This window comes from Schistocerca gregaria, chromosome 9 (genome assembly GCF_023897955.1).
Source record: "Schistocerca gregaria isolate iqSchGreg1 chromosome 9, iqSchGreg1.2, whole genome shotgun sequence".
Lineage (NCBI taxonomy): Eukaryota > Metazoa > Arthropoda > Insecta > Orthoptera > Acrididae > Schistocerca > Schistocerca gregaria.
Window position 1 is genome coordinate 184,582,648 of NC_064928.1, and position 18,938 is coordinate 184,601,585.

The 18,938-nt window shown below is 39.8% G+C and overlaps 1 protein-coding gene across 2 annotated transcripts in view; it reads right to left on the minus strand.

Annotated features, from left to right (window-relative positions):
* The window catches only part of LOC126291769 (zinc finger protein 316-like), a 147,612-nt gene extending 129,798 nt beyond the window's left edge, over nucleotides 1–17,814 (minus strand). For both annotated transcript variants that reach the window (XM_049985454.1, XM_049985453.1), the window contains exons 1-2: nucleotides 9,721–17,814; nucleotides 388–475 (exon numbers count right to left, since the gene is read on the minus strand). In XM_049985454.1, coding sequence (XP_049841411.1) covers nucleotides 388–475; nucleotides 9,721–9,750 — 118 coding nt within the window. In that variant the 5' untranslated portion in view covers nucleotides 9,751–17,814. The remainder of the gene's footprint in view (nucleotides 1–387; nucleotides 476–9,720) is intronic.
* Nucleotides 17,815–18,938: the final 1,124 nt, after the last annotated feature.

Below are 18,938 nucleotides of genomic sequence, written 5' to 3' on the forward strand. Positions count from 1 at the left end.
ACACGTATTAATTTAAGACAGTGTCTACTGACACGGTAGAAATACACAAGCATTTCATTTGAAGATGGTATGAGAAAGTTATATCAAGAAGTTACATAATTTATAAAGTTAGTTTACAGTTGAAAATTATTTGAATGATTCCTTAACGAGGTAAAGGTAGTAATGCTCAGACTAATGTACACAGAGCAATGCCAGTTCAAACAAGACAGCAACCATTCATCAGTTGTACTGTAACATCAAACTGGTGACTGGAGTGCAAGAGCATCACAGCTGACAGACTGAACCTAGCTTGTACAGGAATATGGATTACTATATGTAATTTCAGAATTAATTTCAGTTGCTCAGCTGTTGTATAGAGCTTTCAAATAAATCGAAGATTTGTCTCACCATTACTATTGTGCTCATTATCCTCCTCTTCCTCATCTTCAGTGTTGAAGTCTTCACCGTGCCCATTCTTGAGGATCTCTTCATCAGTCTGTAAAATGAAAACAAGTCACATTTCTTTTCCTTCTCTTCACCAGCACAGGGCGCACTCGCTATTCTGTACGTGGAAGAAGTGACAATATAATAAACAGGTTGGCAGCAAGTTGTGAGGACTTTAGAGTCTCATACCATGACAATTTGCTTGTTACCGCATCTACAAGGCTGAAACAAAGTGTGCTATCATATACATACAAAATTAACAGTATTATGAAAGCAGCTTTACTGTATGGTTAAATGATGATGGCGTCCTCTTGGGTAAAATATTCCGGAGGTAAAAATAGTCCCCCATTCAGATATCCGGGCGGGGACTACTCAGGGGGACGTCGTTATCAAGAGTAGCACTGAAAGACCTAAGTCGAAACAAGGCCCTGGGAATAGACAACATTCCATTAGAACTACTGACAACCATGGGAGAGCCAGGCCTCACAAAACTCTACCATCTAGTGAGCAAGATGTACGAGACAGGCGAAATACCCTCAGACTTTGAGAAGAATATAATAATTCCAATCCCAAAGAAAGCAGCTGTTGACAGATGTGAAAATTATCGAACCATCAGTTTAATAAGTCACAGCTGCAAAATGCTAACACCAATTCTTTACAGACGAATGGAAAAGCTAGTAGAAGCCGACCTTGGGGAAGATCAGTTTGGATTGCGTAGAAATGTTGGAACACGTGAGGCAATACAGACCTTACGACTTATCTTAGAAGAAAGATTAAGAAAAGGCAAACCTAGGTTTCTAGCATTAGTAGACTTAGAGAAAGCTTTTGACAATGTTGACTGGAATACTCTCTTCTGGAATACTCTCTTCTGGAATACTCTCTTTCTGAAGGTGGCAGGGGTAAAATACAGGGAGCGAAATGCTATTTACAATTTGTACAGAGACCAGATGGCAGTTATTGGAGTCGAGGGACATGAAAGAGAAGCAGTGGTTGGGAAAGGAGTGAGACAGGGTTGTAGCCTCTCCAGGATGTTATTCAATCTCTATATAGAGCAAGCAGTAAAGGAAACAAAAGAAAAATTTGGGGTAGGTATTAAAATTCATGGAGAAGAAGTAAAAACTTTGAGGTTCGCCGATGACATTGTAATTCTGTCAGAGACGGCAAAGGACTTTGAAGAGCAGTTGAACGGAATGGACAGTGTCTTGAAAGGAGGATATAAGATGAACATCAACAAAAGCAAAACGGGGATAATGGAATGCAGTCAAATTAAATCGGGTGATGCTGAGGGAATCAGATTAGGAAATGAGACACTTAAAGTAGTAAAGGAGATTTGCTATTTAGGAAGTAAAATAACTGATGATGGTCGAAGTAGAGAGGATATAAAATGTAGACTGGCAATGGCAAGGAAAGCGTTTCTGAAGAAGAGAAATTTGTTAACATCGAATATAGATTTAAGTGTCAAGAAGTCGTTTATGAAAGTATTTGTATGGGGTGTAGCCATGTACGGAAGTGAAACATGGATGATAAATAGTTTGGACAAGAAGAGAATAGAAGCTTTCGAAATGTGGTGCTACAGAAGAACGCTGAAGATTAGATGGGTAGATCACATAACTAATGATGAAGTATTGTATAGAATTGGGGGGGAAGAGGAGTTTGAGGCACAACTTGACAAAAAGAAAGAACCGGTTAGTAGAACATGTTCTGAGGCATCAAGGGATCACAAATTTAGCATTGGAGGGCAGCGTGGAGGGTAAAAATCGTAGAGGGAGGCCAAGAGATGAATACAATAAGCAGATTCAGAAGGATGTAGGTTGCAGTAAGTACTGGGAGATGAAGAAGTTTGCACAGTTTAGGGTAGGATGGAGAGCTGCACCAAACCAGTCTCAGGACTGAAGACCACAACAACAACAACATGAAAAGGATGGTTGCTACTTGCCACATAGTGGAGATGCTGAGTGGCCTCAGCAGCCAGAGACTGCAGTTCTCTCTCTCTCTCTCTCTCTCTCTCTCTCTCTCTCTCTCTCTCTCTCTGTGTGTGTGTGTGTGTGTGTGTGTGTGTGTGTGTGTGTGTGTGTGTGTGTGTGTTTTTTTTTGACAAAGGCCTTGTTGGCCAAAAACTCAATTTCTGACAGTCTTTTCCTAGTGCCTATCTGTCTCTCAGCACTTCCGCTATATCATGAGTAGCAACTATCTTTTTCATAATATTGCTAAATTCCATCCTGGATTTTTCATTGTCGACATATAAAAATTAATACTTACTTTAAGTATGTTTCTTACAAATCACTTTATTAACTGTCTGATCTATTTAAAAAGAGTGCTAACAGCTCCTTTCAATTGATACTGTAAACAAATGTCAGACATGAGGTGCCAGAGTGCTCAACACATTTTCAGGTTTCTTCCTCACAGTACAGCAAGGCGAGACCCAGAGCACCATTAAAAGTGAAGTCATATCACAATATTTGTGACTTTGACGACTACTGCACAGCCTGTTGCCCATAGGCCAACTCTGATGGAGGAAAATGTGGAAATACTGCCTCAGTGCATGTATTCACCTGATTTATCACCTAAATAGTTCCTTTTCTTCCCTTCAAACAAAAAATGTGCAGACAGTGGCTGTTATCTCAAGCAGCAGATGAATTATTCTACAACTTTGTTCTCGAGGTACTGACGTCGTAGTGAAAAAATGTTTACAGAACTAGTTTGTGCATCTTGTAGCAGTCAGCATCTCCCACAGTGTGGGAAGCACCCATCTCTCGTGACCCTTACTACAGAAATGAACCCAACAGAGAAATAGTAAAGTTGATTCAAATTTGTTGAAAGAAATGAGTTGTGAAGAGCTCGGCTGTCAATAATCGGCAGTGTGCCGGAAGCCAATATGGGAAGACACGGGAACCAATGATGAAGGCACACCCAACCCACGGTCAGGCCGAGAGCCATCAGTGTACACAAAGGTACGACCGCGAAGTTCCATGAGAAGGTCGTGAAACTGAAGGCGATAGAGCGAGCCTGGAGTGGTGTCCTTAGAAAGCAAGTGAAGGCCAAGTTTAACCACAGAGCTGAATTTGAGGTCGCATGTATGCGTGGCCATGTCCTTCATGGAGCGAGCAGTAGCAAGAACAGAACTATAGGTGCCAGATGGGAGAACACAGGGTTTGCGACTAGCCAGTAATTGGCGAGCAACTTGGTAAGACATTTTTTCCTTTACCCAGATCTGTTGGACAGCCCACTCATCAAGACACATGGGACAATCCAGAGAGGAGGCAGCATGGCCGCCATTGCAGTTGATACAGTGGGGAGGAGGAGGCGGACAGTCGCCCTCATGCACATCCCTACCACAGGTTACACATTTGGCTGGGTGTCAACAAGACATCCTAGTGTGGCTGAAACGATGACAATGGTAGCAGCGCATCAGGTTCGGAATGTAAAGCTGGACTGTGATGATTTCATAGCCTGTTTTGATCTTGGATGTAAGCACCACTATATCAAAGGTGAGAAAATGAGTGCAGTTGGCCACTAAGGAAGAATCTACCTTTTCCATTACACAATGGACAGCAACAACACCCTGACGAGAGAGGTCAGATTGGATTTCGGCATTGGTTAGACTGTCGAGCAGCCTGGTGTAAATTACACGGGAAGAATTCAAAGTTCTATGGGGCTCGACATGAACAGGGTAGCCGCGGAGAAGCGAGGCAGCAAGCCGTTGTTGTGCTTGAGAATCAGAAGTAGTCTCCAAAACAAAGCACATTCCGTAAATGAGAGCAGGATTTCACAGGGCCAGCAATTGCATCAACACCTTTCTGAATAATAAACGGATTTACCATGGCGAAAGACTGACTGTCTTCAGTACATAAGACCACGAGGAACCATGGTGCAGCGGGGAAGAGTCTTTGAATCATTAGCCTCATTACATTTACGTTTCGTAGACGGTGATTCGGAAGATGTTTGACTCATTGTGAGAAAATCAACCACAATTGCCAGCGTCTCCAATGGCATGCTCCTTCCAACTGGGGGCCCCCCTTCACAAAGGGGTGCACCCACCTTAGGTGATTGTTCACACCTCAGGTCACACCTCCCAAACACCTGACAGAAGGACCATTCAGCAATTTGGAAAGGTTGCAGCTCAGACAGTTATCCCTCTCTGGACCTGGCCTAGACCAGGGGGTACGTGCGAACCCCGCCTGTCAATGTGGGGCTGGGAATTACGCGTTACCCAGTCACCTGTTGATGCATCAGAGGCGTGAGCCAGACTTCAGGAACACACGGGGAGGAAGAAGAAAAGGAGGAACCTCAAACGCCGAAGTGGAGGAATGAGAGGAGAAGGGAAACAAACAAAGGAAAAGGGAGTGAAAAACAAAGGTGAGAATGTTCTTACGTCAGCAACAGACAATTCAGAACATTGCCAATAACATCCCAGACATGTTCCCCAAAAGAGGCAAAAAGAATAGCAAGAGGATAGACATGCAGCACGGAAGGGAAAAAAATGCTACAAAGGCTGGAGGCCTCTGGTAGCCAAGCTCAAATCTGCCAAAGTGTGGTGAGCCACCTGGGGGTAAAACAGACAGTTTGTTGGTTGCCATGCCCCCACGGAAAGTAGCACAGTGGCTCCAGCTTACTTCATAGATCATGTCACTGCTTTTACAGATAGCTCTGTCTTTGATGGGATTGGTGATGCTTGTGACAAGACTGGATTAGTTGGTGGTGGGAGGATGTACGAGACAGATCTTGTATCTAGCTTTATTACAGGAAATGAGCTATGATGCAAGGGCTGGGAGCAGAGGTGGAGTGGGGACAGGCGAGGATACTGCGTAGGTTTGGTGTGAGGAAAGGGACAGATAGTGGGTAGGATATTCTCATTTCAGGGCATGGTAAGAGGCAGCCGAACCATTTCCTCCATTGACTCTCCACAGTTCCTGTTACTTTACCACACAACACCCTGCTAGTCACTCTCCTTTTACACTAACATCCTTAACGCTCATGGCCTTGTCACTACTGAACACTATCTTCCCCAACACCCAACCGATTCCAAACATACAACCTCCTTCCTGGTCGCCATGAACAACTATATCCTCACCCATATAGAGAATTGAAGGCATCACCTACAAACAAATACATGGTATGGCAACAGGCAGCCACTCAGCACAATCACATGCCAATCTAGTCATGGGCCATCTAGAGAAATCCTTCGTAGTCACCAAGAATCTAAAGTCCCTCACCTGTTTCAGGTTCACTTATGACATTTTCGTAATCTCGACAGAGTGGGAACATCCTATTCACATATCTCCAGAACCTCAACACTACGTCTCCCATTTGCTTCACCTGGTCATCCTCAACAAGACACCTTCCACGATGTCGACTTCAACCTCAAAAATAGCTACATCAGTACCTCAGTCCATATCAACCACCAGAAACATCTCCACTTTGACAGCTGCCACCCATTCCACACCAAGAACTCCCTTCCTTACATCTTAGCTGTCTGCAGCCGCCGCATCTGTAGTGCCAGGCAGCACTCAAAATATACCAAGGATGTTACTGAGGCCTTCACACTGCAATTACCCTCCCAATCTTGTACACAAACAGATCTCCTGTACCCACCACCTCCCTGAGTCACCATTTGGCCACAGAGGAGCACATCCCTAGTGATGCATTACCACCAAGGACTGGAACAACTGAGTCACATTCTCTACCAGTGTCTCAGCTACCTCTCATCATTCCCTGAAATGAAGAATTCCCTACAAACTATCCTTCCCAATCTTCCCACTGTGGTATTCCATCGCCCACTGAACGTAAGCAATAGCCTTGTCCATCCCTAATCCATCCCTGATCCAAACTCCTTGCCTCATGGCTACTACCCCAGATGCAGGAGCTGTGCCACACATCTTCCCACTACCACCTACTCCAGTCCCGTCACAAGCATAACCTATCCCATGAAAGGCAGGGCTATCTGTGAAAAAGTGAAATAATCTACAAACTAAGTTGCAACCACTGTAGCGCTTTCTATGTCAGCACGACAACCAACAAGCTGTCAGTCCATATAGGATGACCACCATCAAACTGTGCACAAGAAACAGCTGCACTACACAGTTGCTGAGCATACTGCCCAACACAATGTTCTTCACTTCAAAAACTATTTCATAGCCTGTGCCATCTGGATCCTGCTCATCACCACCAACTTGACTGAATTGTGAGAGTGGGAACTCTTGCTGCAATATATCCTATGTCCCCACAGCATCTCCCTCCCCTGGCCTCAATCTACATTAGTCCCTGTCATTCACCCACCTATCTCCTTCCCTGCTCTCACTCCAGCACTATACAGCCTTCTTCTCTGGTACACACTCACGGTCACTTTCACCCTCCTGTACATATTTTCCAGTTCCCCCACCCTGGCCCGTTGCCTAACCTCCTGACTGCACCTAGCTGCTCTAACCTCTCCCCATCTTGTCCATGCCTGTTTCCACAAGTCGCACTTTACTGTTCCCCACTCCTACCTTGCTATCCCTCCCCCTTCATGCCCTAGGCTCATCATTACCCCCTCGACCCAGCCTGCCTCTCACATCGTACTGTAGCTCACAGTGTCGTTTCTGTGGCCAGAGACAGTGCTCGTGTGTGTGCGTGTGCAAGTTGTGCTTGTGTGAATGTTTGTGTTTTGTCTATTTTAGAAGAAGGCCTTTTGCGCGAGAGCTTAGATGCTGAGCAGGTTTTTTTTTTTTTTTTTTTTTTTTTTTTTTTTTTTTTTTTTTTTTTTTTTTTTTTTTCCTCCCCCCCCCCCCCCCCTGATTCAACATCTCTTCTATGATGTGAGTAGCAATCTATCCTTTTCATAGTAATATCATAATTACGCCCTAAACTTTTCAGTGTTTGATTTTACTATAAGACTGGTTATTCACAATTCTGGTTAGAGAGAACTGGAGGCCAAGGGCATATGTGATAAGATATGAACACAGAACAACATATATACTGTCACAACTTCTTAGCATTACAAGAACACAGAGTTCCATCTTCTCGAGATACTGTAGTTCAGGGACAGACACAATAATTTGGGGGTGTTGCAGGAATCAATTCTTGATTCCTTCTTCTTCTAGGTTTATGTCAATGACATAACACAACAACTAACATCTAGTAAGTTATTCTGATGATACCTCCCTTATGTTGTGGGAAAGACAGAGGTATTACAGTCAGTTGCAACTATATGTGTGATGGAAGTAACTAAATATTTTCTACATCGAGTCCTAAATGCTAACACCCATAAATCACAGCTACTAACATTTAAAGTAACCAGCTCTCATCAGGCTGAAGTAAACGATACATGTGGTATTATGTCAGTAAACACAGAAAAATTAAATTTCTTGGTGTCCTCTGGACAAAACTTTTCTTTGGGTAAATCACCGATTTCTTAACTACGCTATTGGGCTGTGGGGCAGACCTACAATTGAATGGGACACTGGTGTTACAGAAAAGAGAAATTAGATCTAGGCCAGAGAGTCAAGCTGTGAATCATTTGTTCATCATAAATATTTAACTATATCTTCCTTATTTTTGTGTGAACTTGTTACACATACATGTTTAGTCTAAACAAAGTAAGTAAATGCAGTGATACACACAATTATGATTCAAGAAGCAAGGATAACTATACGGGGCAGCAGATAAAATTAAAAATATGAATAGGCAAATATGGTCCAACAAGCTGCCTAATACTCTGAAAACTAGTAAAACAAAGTTGTTCCATTGCGAGTTAAAAGCTTTCTTTGTAAATAAGAGCATGCATATAGAGAATTGTAAGCTACAAGACTTCCGTTACTACATGTAATATATTAAGAATAATAGAATGAATATATGTATCACTACTATAAGTAGGCCTAAGTATTATTTATACTTATTTATTACTCAGCCAATGTATGATGTTCGTAAAATTCATCAGCTTCATGGCCACATGCAAAAAATGTAAATAAATAAATAAAAAGCAGTACTTTATTGTTAACGTTTATTGTAAATCATAATTACAATATTAATAATGTTAATGCAGGCATTGAACTTGCTCACTGTTGTTAGTTCTGTGCGTATGCTAATGTGAACATCTTCAACAACCTACAGTTAGACATATGGCATGATACTGGAAATCCACATTGCTCTAAGAAAAAAATGTTAATCACTCCTTCGGCAAAGTCAGTTGATATTCAGATTCTATGACTGAACTCTGTATCTGCATGAGAAGAGTGAATGATTAGTGCATTCAGAGGTCTACTCTTATCATGGAAATAATAGTCGACCAGTGTATCAAGGTGCTTACGTAGGTATTACGTTAGCTATATCACGGAAATGCTATTGTCGGCTTCTTTTTTCCTTCCAACTGTAAAACGGTGCTGTCTTTGAGGTGTTTAACAGAGAATATAAGTTTCATTTCTCATTTATGGTGACCAGATATAACGTAATATGGAGTGAAGCATCTGCTCAAAATTTTATGCAGTTATGGCAAGTAACTGACTACAGCATCGCTTACAGAATTATCATGGAATTATTTAGGCCTTATAATATCCAGGCAAAATTAGGATGGTCTGGTCAGTCACACCATGAGTTACAAATTTAATGTATTTGATATTGTACATACTAAAAAAAATTGAAAACACCCAACATTTGCTAAATACTGAAGATGGAAAGAGTTAAGTGAATATATAGAAAAATAAAGAGTTGCGCATATGTACACACTGGCACTGTCAATTAATACTTAAAAATTCTTCGTTAGTTACTCTATCATATTCACATTCGGTTTGTAAAATCATCACAAACGCAGTCACTCGGTGCATTATTTTGTCCTTACTGACTTTCACGGACGGGGTACTGTTTTAACCAGCAGGTCGGGAACATCACGATAACGCAAGATATTTGGTCCACTTTTAGAGTCTGCAAGATAATGGTAACTGTGAATCTCTTAACATTACGCACCTATATTTTTTTGCAGGATTGTCGAAAAACTGCACCGCACTTTGTCAAAGAAAATAAAATACAATCAACCTACACCGGTTCACGGTCTGTACTTTGCATCCTCCAACTTTTAAGATAACAGGCGTCACTAGCCTAGATTTATGTACATTTTGTATCTTGCAGCCTAACCCGCTCTCAAAAACAAACTAGTACATTTGTTATTATTCTGTCTCTCTTTGCGAACTGTTAACAAATTACACACAACACTAAAACTGATTAACTTCATATGTTTCGGACTGACATGTGGGCAAAATACACTTTTATACCAAGAAATTATCAGGTGTGGCTTTGTGGTGCTATGTACCCTACAATTATACTTACTGTCTCCGGCATCGTATAGACGCTGTACATCGTGCACCCATGTGGTCACCCGTGGATTTCTGTTCCACCTTCATAATAACATTTCAGTAACTGACACTTAACAGGAGACGTACGGCTCTTAAATGCAACACCCATTGCCTCTCCTTTTCTTTAAACAAAAAGAAAAGTCCGGTATATTAATATTTCTACTTTTTACCGAATTAAATCGAGTAATCTGCCGGATTTCATTGAAAAGCGCGCGCTTTTCAGTACATTTAATTAATCTTTAACGCCAAATTTAACCTCATCTCGTATACATTGAATTTCGCACAGCAAGTTCTTCACAAATCTGTTTACCACCCTAAATAAATTAAGGGGTGCAGTATTTTGATATTCCAGTCTAACAATCACCTAAAAATATCATTTCGTTTCATTTCGGATGAACATTAAGGATACTTTTCGGAAACACAACCACGATTTGTTTGCAATGCTCAAAAAAACTCTACGCCATTCTGTTTTATTTGTTCGCTTGGGGTTGTCAAATAAACCAAATAGAATGTTGCGACTTTCACTGAAAGCGCATTCATTTGGCATATGTCAGTCATCTCAGAAAACATAAATGCACGTGGACAGTTCGCTTTATTTTCTTGTGTGTGAGTGAGGCATTATAACTATCACAGGGCTTTATATTTCTTTTTTAAAAACGTTGCAATTTTAGAATTGCGGAGAAACGAGTCCAAGGAAATCGTATCAAAGATGTCACTTTCCAACGGAGATGCCGATACAGTCTTTGAGGTGTTACCAAAATGGCACACATAAATCATTGCAGCCATCACGCTACGCGTAGGGCATCGCGTGGAAGATAGTGGGATGGACGTAATTTATTATTTACTGTGCATAGTGAAAACGTAGTACGAAAGGTTAATATTGTTTAGCTGACAGCGCAACTCTCAGAGGGAGGATAAAAACTGTGGTTTTCCAGGCAGTGATGTTAACCATGCAATTCGTAGCGTCGCGTAATCTAATGAATATAATTAATCCACTTTCTAGTGTCTCAGTACGCGCAGAGTAATTATCGTTTAAAATACACTGGAAAGAATTACTATTTATTTCTTTGGCTTAAAATGACTTGAATGTGTGTCGCGAAGTAAACTAGGAGACAGTTGCTGATACCCGTTGTGCTATATTTTTATATCGCTGATGCAGTCTTCTAGTTCTATAAAATCTGATTTTGCATGCCCCTTAAAGAAGACATCAAGAAATCGTTCAGTCATACACATGATTTCAATAACGTTTTAAATGTAGATTCCGGCTTCCCTTCGATATACAACACTTTTGATTTCCCTCCCCCCTCCTTTTTTTTTTACATAATTGTGTCTATTATTCATATTACAAATTGATTTGCGTCATATCACGGCTACCTGCAAGTAGGAGGAGGCGTGATTATAAGTTGTATAGTGCCGTATTTCTTTGAACCAAAGCTAGTCCTAGCGTTCATAACATCCGCGGGACACTTAATTCCGATTTCTAAATTTTTTTGTCGTTTTTACGTTACATTTTAGTGCCAAAGTATAGTACTTCATTAAGTGTGCTATATTCAGTTTCCTGTTTCATGAGCCGTTGTGCTATTAATTGCTATTCTTTGATCATTGATTATTTTTCTTAAGACAAATTGTTACTGGACATCCTCATAGACTCGACGTAGGCTGAAATTTTGCGTGCTGTAAACATCGAAAATTCTATTAAAAAAGAGAGAGAAAAGGAAGGGGGTGGGGCTCCATGCAGGTAGTAGTTCGTTAGTAGTATGTAACTCGTCATATAAGCTCAATTAAATGTATTTCTGAACATTTTTATTATTAGTTGCTAGATGAATAGATGGAATAGAAGCCTAAGTTTCCCGAGCCACAAACGTTTAGAGACTTAACTAAACAATCTTGACAACTCGAGTTCCCTCAGTGCAAAGCTACTCGTAATTAATAATTCTGCCATTACCTCTCTAAAATATTTCAAAAACAGGGGTATGGGCGCAAGACACGTTTATTTCCTTTTTGTTTACGTACAACCAAACTTGCGTCATAGACAAATTTTGTATAATAAATCCTTCAAGTGAAACTTGTTCATCTTTTGACATTAACTAGGAGTTTAAAATGTGGGAGCTGTTACAGTGTAGTGAGCATGGAGATTCGTTACCAGTTTTGTTTTAAATGTTTTCACTGGATGGAGGTAGTGGGGAGAAAAAATATTGTGAAAACAGAAGAGGCTCCTTTCGTGGAAATGCAGTGTTCAGCAGAAACATTTTGACTGAGGTGCAGTAAGGGAAAATCTGTGGCCTTTCAGGTACAATTGGAGAAAGCAAGTAATAAATTAATCAGGATCAAGGGAGACACATGGGATGTTTGGCAACTGGCAGTTGGTACAAAGGCAGGGAGAAAGAGCAAGTGTTTAGATAGGTTTATCGGCAACACTAAAAATATGTATCCATCACTGCCAGAACTGTGTGAGGAAGAACCTCGTGTAAGACTAGGAGCAGGAAATGTGCAGTATATGTCAATCAAGATCAGGTAGCCTAGAAATATGCAGATTGTTAGGAATAAGAAAGTGCTGTCCTGGGCCGTAGGCTTGTGTAAATTAGACCCTCAGTAACAGGAAAGCTTGGGAGCAGTGTACCAGGCCACATTTTTGAACCAAATGCACAGTTAAGTCAAGGTATAAAAGACTGAGTCTTTTTATATAAAGGTTTTTCAGGAGAAGATCATGGAGTGATAGCAGGTGGAGAGGAGGGACGTAAATGGTGAACTGGATAAGATAGCTTCCCTGACTCATGGCACTGATGTATACTTTGTCAAATTGTTCCAGCATCTTCATCGGCCATGCTTAAAAGGAGTTGCGAGGTGAGTTAAAGTGAGGTTAGAGAGGGTGATGGGAGCCAACTTCACACATGTTGTTCTGGTACCCATTGGGATTATCAATAAATGGGGTTTCACTAGGCATGGCCTACACCTAAACAGAACTGGAAAGGGAAGATTGGTAGAGCTAGTTCATGGAAATTAGGTGGTGGATCTTGGTACATGCGAAGTCAAATACCTGTTGTCATGGGTGGGAGAAGAGCTCTCTTTTAGGATAAATCGAGACAACAGGTCCCCTGTATAAAGACTATTTCCAGGATTTTAATAATTCTGCAATAATCACTTTCACGATAAAGTCCAACATTTAGTATCCTCATAGTATGAAAGAACAGACTTTTACTGTAGTATTACTTCAAAGGGTGGAGGATCATGCATTTATATAAGAAAAAGGAACAGTTCAAATCAGAACATGATGTTAATAGAGCAAGTAAAGACAAACAATTTGAAATATTAGCTACTGAATTAACAGAGCATGACATCATCAAGAAATTTAGCATTTTGTGTGTATATCAGTCAACCATTAGTGGTGTGGACACACTTTTCAATAACTTATAGAAGTTCCAAGTAAACTGTGAACTACAGAACTCAACATAATTTTGTGTGGAGTCATACATACAAATATAAATTAAACCCTTAGCACCCTCATCAATATCCTCCTTTTTTTATGTTCCTGTTTGTCAATAGTGCAACAAGTGTTAGTACAATGACTGCATTAGTAATTGATGATATCACCATAAATATTGACAAAGATAAGTGTAATGTAGCTGCAAAAGATTAGTTCTTGGAGAACATCTCTCCTAAATAATAAAAGTAAAATTTGGTATGGGAAAAACTCCCTGAACTGTAGGCTTAGAGCCTACCGAAGATATGTATCAGACATCAAAGTAAAAGGTGTTTCAAGAGAACTAGCTAACCAAAATTGGGATGAGTATATAGAGAAATCAATGTAAATGGGAAATTCCCAGTATGATTTAAATTGAACATTGAAAACACATTTCCAAAAAAATGTACATCGGTATCTATGTTCCACACAAAAAAAAAAAAAGAGTAACAGCATATATTAGGAAGACCTCAGATACCTTCAAAGTTTCCCAGTTTCATTAAAAGAGTCACAATGAGCCACAATTCTTAAATTTCCATCACAGGTACGAAAAGGTATATAGAAAGACGCTAACTGCTGGAAAAAAGTAATTTGATGACAAAATAACATAGTGCAGAGAATAAAGGCAAAGCAGGCAGGGGTGTCATTAAAAAGGAAACAGGGGGAGAGAGAAACAAAGGAATAAAAGCATACTGATAAGGGAGGTGGATAAAGTATAAATGATCAGCACAAGCTGGCAATGTGAACAAGCATTTTCCAGGTATTTGAGGGAAATTACTACAGAAATTTTCCAAAACAAATATAGCACGTGTAATTAAATTTGTACTATGTACAATGATATTACTACCAAGGATTAAGTCAGTAAAACCGTAGAAAACATTAAACGTAAAAAGTATAGGTGAAGCAGAAATGTGTGAGCTCGAACAATGCATACAGAGTATAGAAGCTCCCCTAACACATGCAATAAATGAATCATTCACATCAGGGAAATATCCAGAGTATTTACAACAGTCAGTTTGTATCTCTATCTATACTGCAAAAGACATATAAAACTACCAGCCTATTACCCTGCTGTGATCATTCTCAAAAGTAATAGAATCAATTATGACTGATAGATTAGTGAATTAAAAATGGAAAGCCCATGTTGGAATATCGACAGTTATGAAAAGGTAGACTGCTACTCACCTTAAAGCTGACATGTCGAGTTGCAGACAGGCACAACAAAAAGACTGTTACACACTAATCTCTCAGCCAGAGCTTACTTCAGAGAAGAAAGGAAAGTACACACATCCACATAAGCAGACACGTCATGCGTACATGACTTCTATCTCCACCCACTATAGCAAGAGCAGCTGTAGTCTGAGAAATAGTGGTTGTGGATGCATGAAGTGTGCCCACTTATGTGAATGTGTGTGAATTTTCTTTTCTGAAGATGGCTCTGGCCAAAAGCTTAATTTATAACAGTCTTTTTGTTATGCCTGTCTGTAACTCAGTGTGTCATCGTTACGGTGAGTGATAGTCTCTCCTTTTCATAAATTATGTGATTAGTGAACTGCTTGAATAAGTGAATAATGAATCGCAGTTTGGTTTCTAAAGTGGTAAAAGTACAGAATCAGCTGTAGTAGAACTCAGAAAAGTGGAACTTGATGCTCTTGACAAAGGTGAGTGTGTCACCAGCATGTTTTTAGATTTTTCTAAGACTTTTTATAGGCCTAGTGTTGACTGTAAGATACTTCAAAATACGCTAGAAGTGCTAGGAACAAGAGGCAAAGTTAATGACTGATTCTGATCATACCTATCACAAAGAGTAGGTATAACACAAACTTCGTATAAATCAAAACTTGTAGAAAGACACTTACCAGAACCAAACTATATTAATATAGGAATTCAAAATTGTTAAGGCTTTCATGGCCACTTGTTTACAAATTGCCAGTGGGATTCTGCCTCAGGTTCTTCAGGAGACGTTTGTTTAATGATTTTTCACCAGCAAGAGTGGTTGGCATTGTCAAAGCTTCACCCTCCATTGCTAGTGGTTGACTGGAGATGAGCTCTCAGCCACATATTATGTGTACCTGGCACACCAACATCCGAGGACTTTTCTGTGGGCATTTCATTTATGGTTCTCCCCTTGCTGCAGAACACATACAGGACCCACTCACCTTGACACTTTTTTTGTTGAAGGTGTTGTCATATTTGTTTATTTTATAGCTTCCCTGAACAAGCAGGTATGATAGTTCTTCTCTGTAGCAAGAACTTCCATGTCAGTGAATTTTACTGTGTGATCGATCTCACGTAGACTGGCTCCTCCACAGCCAATTTTTCCACCCACCCCAACCTGTAGTGTTACTTATGTTCAGTGATTCTGCTGCTGATTGATCATCCAGTCATTCCATCATAGATTTCTTCACATTTACACGATATGCAGTATGTTCCTGAGACCAAACACACATAAAAATTGAGCGACACGGAACTTCTTGCTATAGAGAAGAGCTCTCGTACATGCTTATCGAGGGAAGCTGTAGAGATACACAAACATGAAAATAGCTTCAACAAGAAAGAAGAAATCCTCAAGCTGAGTGGACCCTGGACTTCTGTTCTGCAGCGAACAACTGTTGCAGGCAGCAAGGGTGAGAACTGCAGCGGTAACGACCATGGGAAAGCCCTTGGACAGTGGCGCTTCAGGTACATATAATCTGCAGCCATGAGCTTGTCTCCAGTCCACCACCAGCAGCGCAGGGTGAAGTTTCGACAATGCCAGCTACTCATGCTGGCAAAACATCAGAAAAATAATCAAACATTGGTCAAAAAACCTGGGACATATTCAAACAAGCAATTTTTCTTTACAGCAGCTTCTAGTGTGGCATATTAGGGCCAATAATCTTTCTGATATACATCAGTGACTTTTTCAATAGTGTTCATCATGGGGAAAAAAAATCCTGTTTACTGATGATAGTAATGTTATAGTCACTAAGAAATCAAATTCTGTCATCAGCGTGTAACAGCAAGTGTGTTTCAGTTACATACTGTTGTTAGGTATGGCATTCTTTCCTGGAGAACAAACATGCAAAATATGAACACAGTTTTAAAACAACAGAAAAGGGCCTCTTAAATAACTGTTAAAAACGCAGGGTATTTTAACTGCATCATGTGAGTACATTTACCAGTCAACTGTACATATCAAAAATAATATTGATAATTACCCCACAAACTTCTGTGAGGGTTGGAAGGAAGAAAATGACATATTGGTGGAAGTAAATCTGGAAGGACAGGTCGTGATTTATGCTTGGGTAGCTCAGTCGCTAGAGTACTTGCTCGTGAAAGGGAAAGGCCCCAGGTTTGAGTCCTGATCCTGCACACAGATTTAATCAGTCAGAAAAATTAATGATGATGTAACAAGAGCTACACTGAACTATCATTTATGAAGAAAGTATAACCATAAAAGTCAGAGGAGCATTTTCTACCAAGGAATAAAACTGTACAGTAAACTACCCAATAAAATTACAAAGACAAGCTTATTTAAAAAAGCAGTTTAAAAATACCTATTAAGCAATACATTGTACATAGTGAAGGATTACGTAGATAACACAGGGTATAGATATATCAAAAAAATATAACTCAAACAAATGATAACAACAATGATGATAAAACAGCTATCATTTCACATAACACTTTCACACTCTGTTTTTTCTTTTTCATTTCTTTTATTCTTTTCTGGAAAATTTTATTCCAAAAGCTATGCTTCTTTCTAAGCTCAACATCTCACACAACAGCTGACTCAGTTTTTCAGAATAGGGGCACACAAAATGGAAAGCAAACATTGTCACTATGGTCCTTTTCTTAGCTGATAATGTGTATAGTGTTACATTATGAAACAATGTGCGTATACCATGTGCAGCAAGGGGAAGTGAGAAATTAATGATCAGGATGGCACTAGTTTTTTACAATTATTAAATAACTTCTTTGCAAAACAGTATCGTACTCTTAGGATAAACAAAGTAAGATAGTACTGTTTTATACAGACTGGCGTTATATTGAGGAAGGTGAAGGTACAGATCTTCATCCAGCCAACTTGATATAGCTTTTCTGTGGTTTTCCTAAATTACTTCAGGCAAATGTCAGGGTGGCGTCTATTACAAGGCTACAGCCAACTACCTGTTCCATTATTGGCAGACTAGACATGTAAGTATGTAAATACCTGTATACATGAACTTCATTATTTTTATCATTCTTAAAATGTAGTACCAAGACATGTCCGGTATCCTTGTAAAAGTAATCTGCCAATGAATAAAACTATTACCACCACCAGAAATATTTTGAGCAATAATAAATATGTATGACTCTCAATTTCTCTGCATTGTTTTCACTCCTAGATAATACACAAATTGGTACCATCTCCTTTTGCACTTTTTCCAAGTCTATGTTAGTACTGATTTGGCATTCTGATTCATAATTTTCGCAGCTTGCTCTGAAGTATTCTTGTATGGAACAGATTTTATGCTTGTAAATTACTGACCAATTTTTAAAATTTTATTTTATTGATCTGTGTGAGTTATCCATTTCTTGTATTTGTTTCCCTGTCATTACAGTCACAATTTAATAATAATAAGAAAAAAATATGCAAAGCACCACTTCAGTTATTCCAGAAGTAAGACACTAGTTACATGTCTGTGTATGTTCCTTTAAGGGAAAGTGTAGTGCTTCATTCTTCAGAACAGTACTGCCCTTTTCTCTCATGATATACTGCAAACTATGGATGAATGGCAACAGGTAGATCCATATTTCTAGATTTCCGGAAAGCATTTGCCCAATGCAGGCTGTTAACAAATGTGCAAGCACATGGAATAAGTTCAGAGACATGTCAGTGGCTCGAAGACTTCTTAAGTTATAGAACCCAGTATGTTGTCCTCAACAACATACTGGTATTGTCAGAAGGTCCCAAGGAAGTGGGATAGAACCACTATTGTTCTCTATACACATAAACGATGTGGAGGACAGAGTGGGCAGCACTCTGTGGCTGTTGGCTGATGATGCCATCGTATACAGTAAGGTGCTAAAGTTAAGTGGCTGTAGAAAGATACAAGATGCCTTAGAGAAAATTTCTAGTTAGCATGATGAATGGCAGCTAGCTCTAAATGTAGAAAAGTGTAAGTTAATGTGAATGAGTAGGAAAAACAAACCCATAATCTTTGGATGCAGCATTAGTAGTGTGCTGCTTGACACAGTCCTGTCATTTAAGTACCTAGGCTTAATATTGCAAAGCAGTACAAATGGAAAAAGGATGTAAGGATTGTGGTAGGGAAGGTGGATGATTGATTTCGGTTTATTGGGAAAATTTTAGGAAAGTGTGGTTCACCCATAAAGGGGAGACCACATACAGGGTGTTAGTGTGACCTATTCTTGAGTACTGCTTGAGTGTTTGGGATCCATATCAGACCAGATTAAAGTAAGACACTGAAGCATTTCAGAGGCAAGCTATTGTTACCGGTAGTTTTGAACAACATGCAAGTGTTACAGAGATGCCTTGGAAACTCAAATGGGAATCCTTGGAGGGAAGTGGGTGTTCATTTCAAGGAACACTACTGAGAAAATTTAGAGAACCAGCATTTGAAGCTGGCTACAGAATGATTCTCTTGCCTCCAACATAAATTGTGCATATGGACCAGGAAGATAAGATACGAGAAATTAGGGCATATAGACAGTCATTTTTCCTTCCCTTTGTTGGTGAGTGGAAC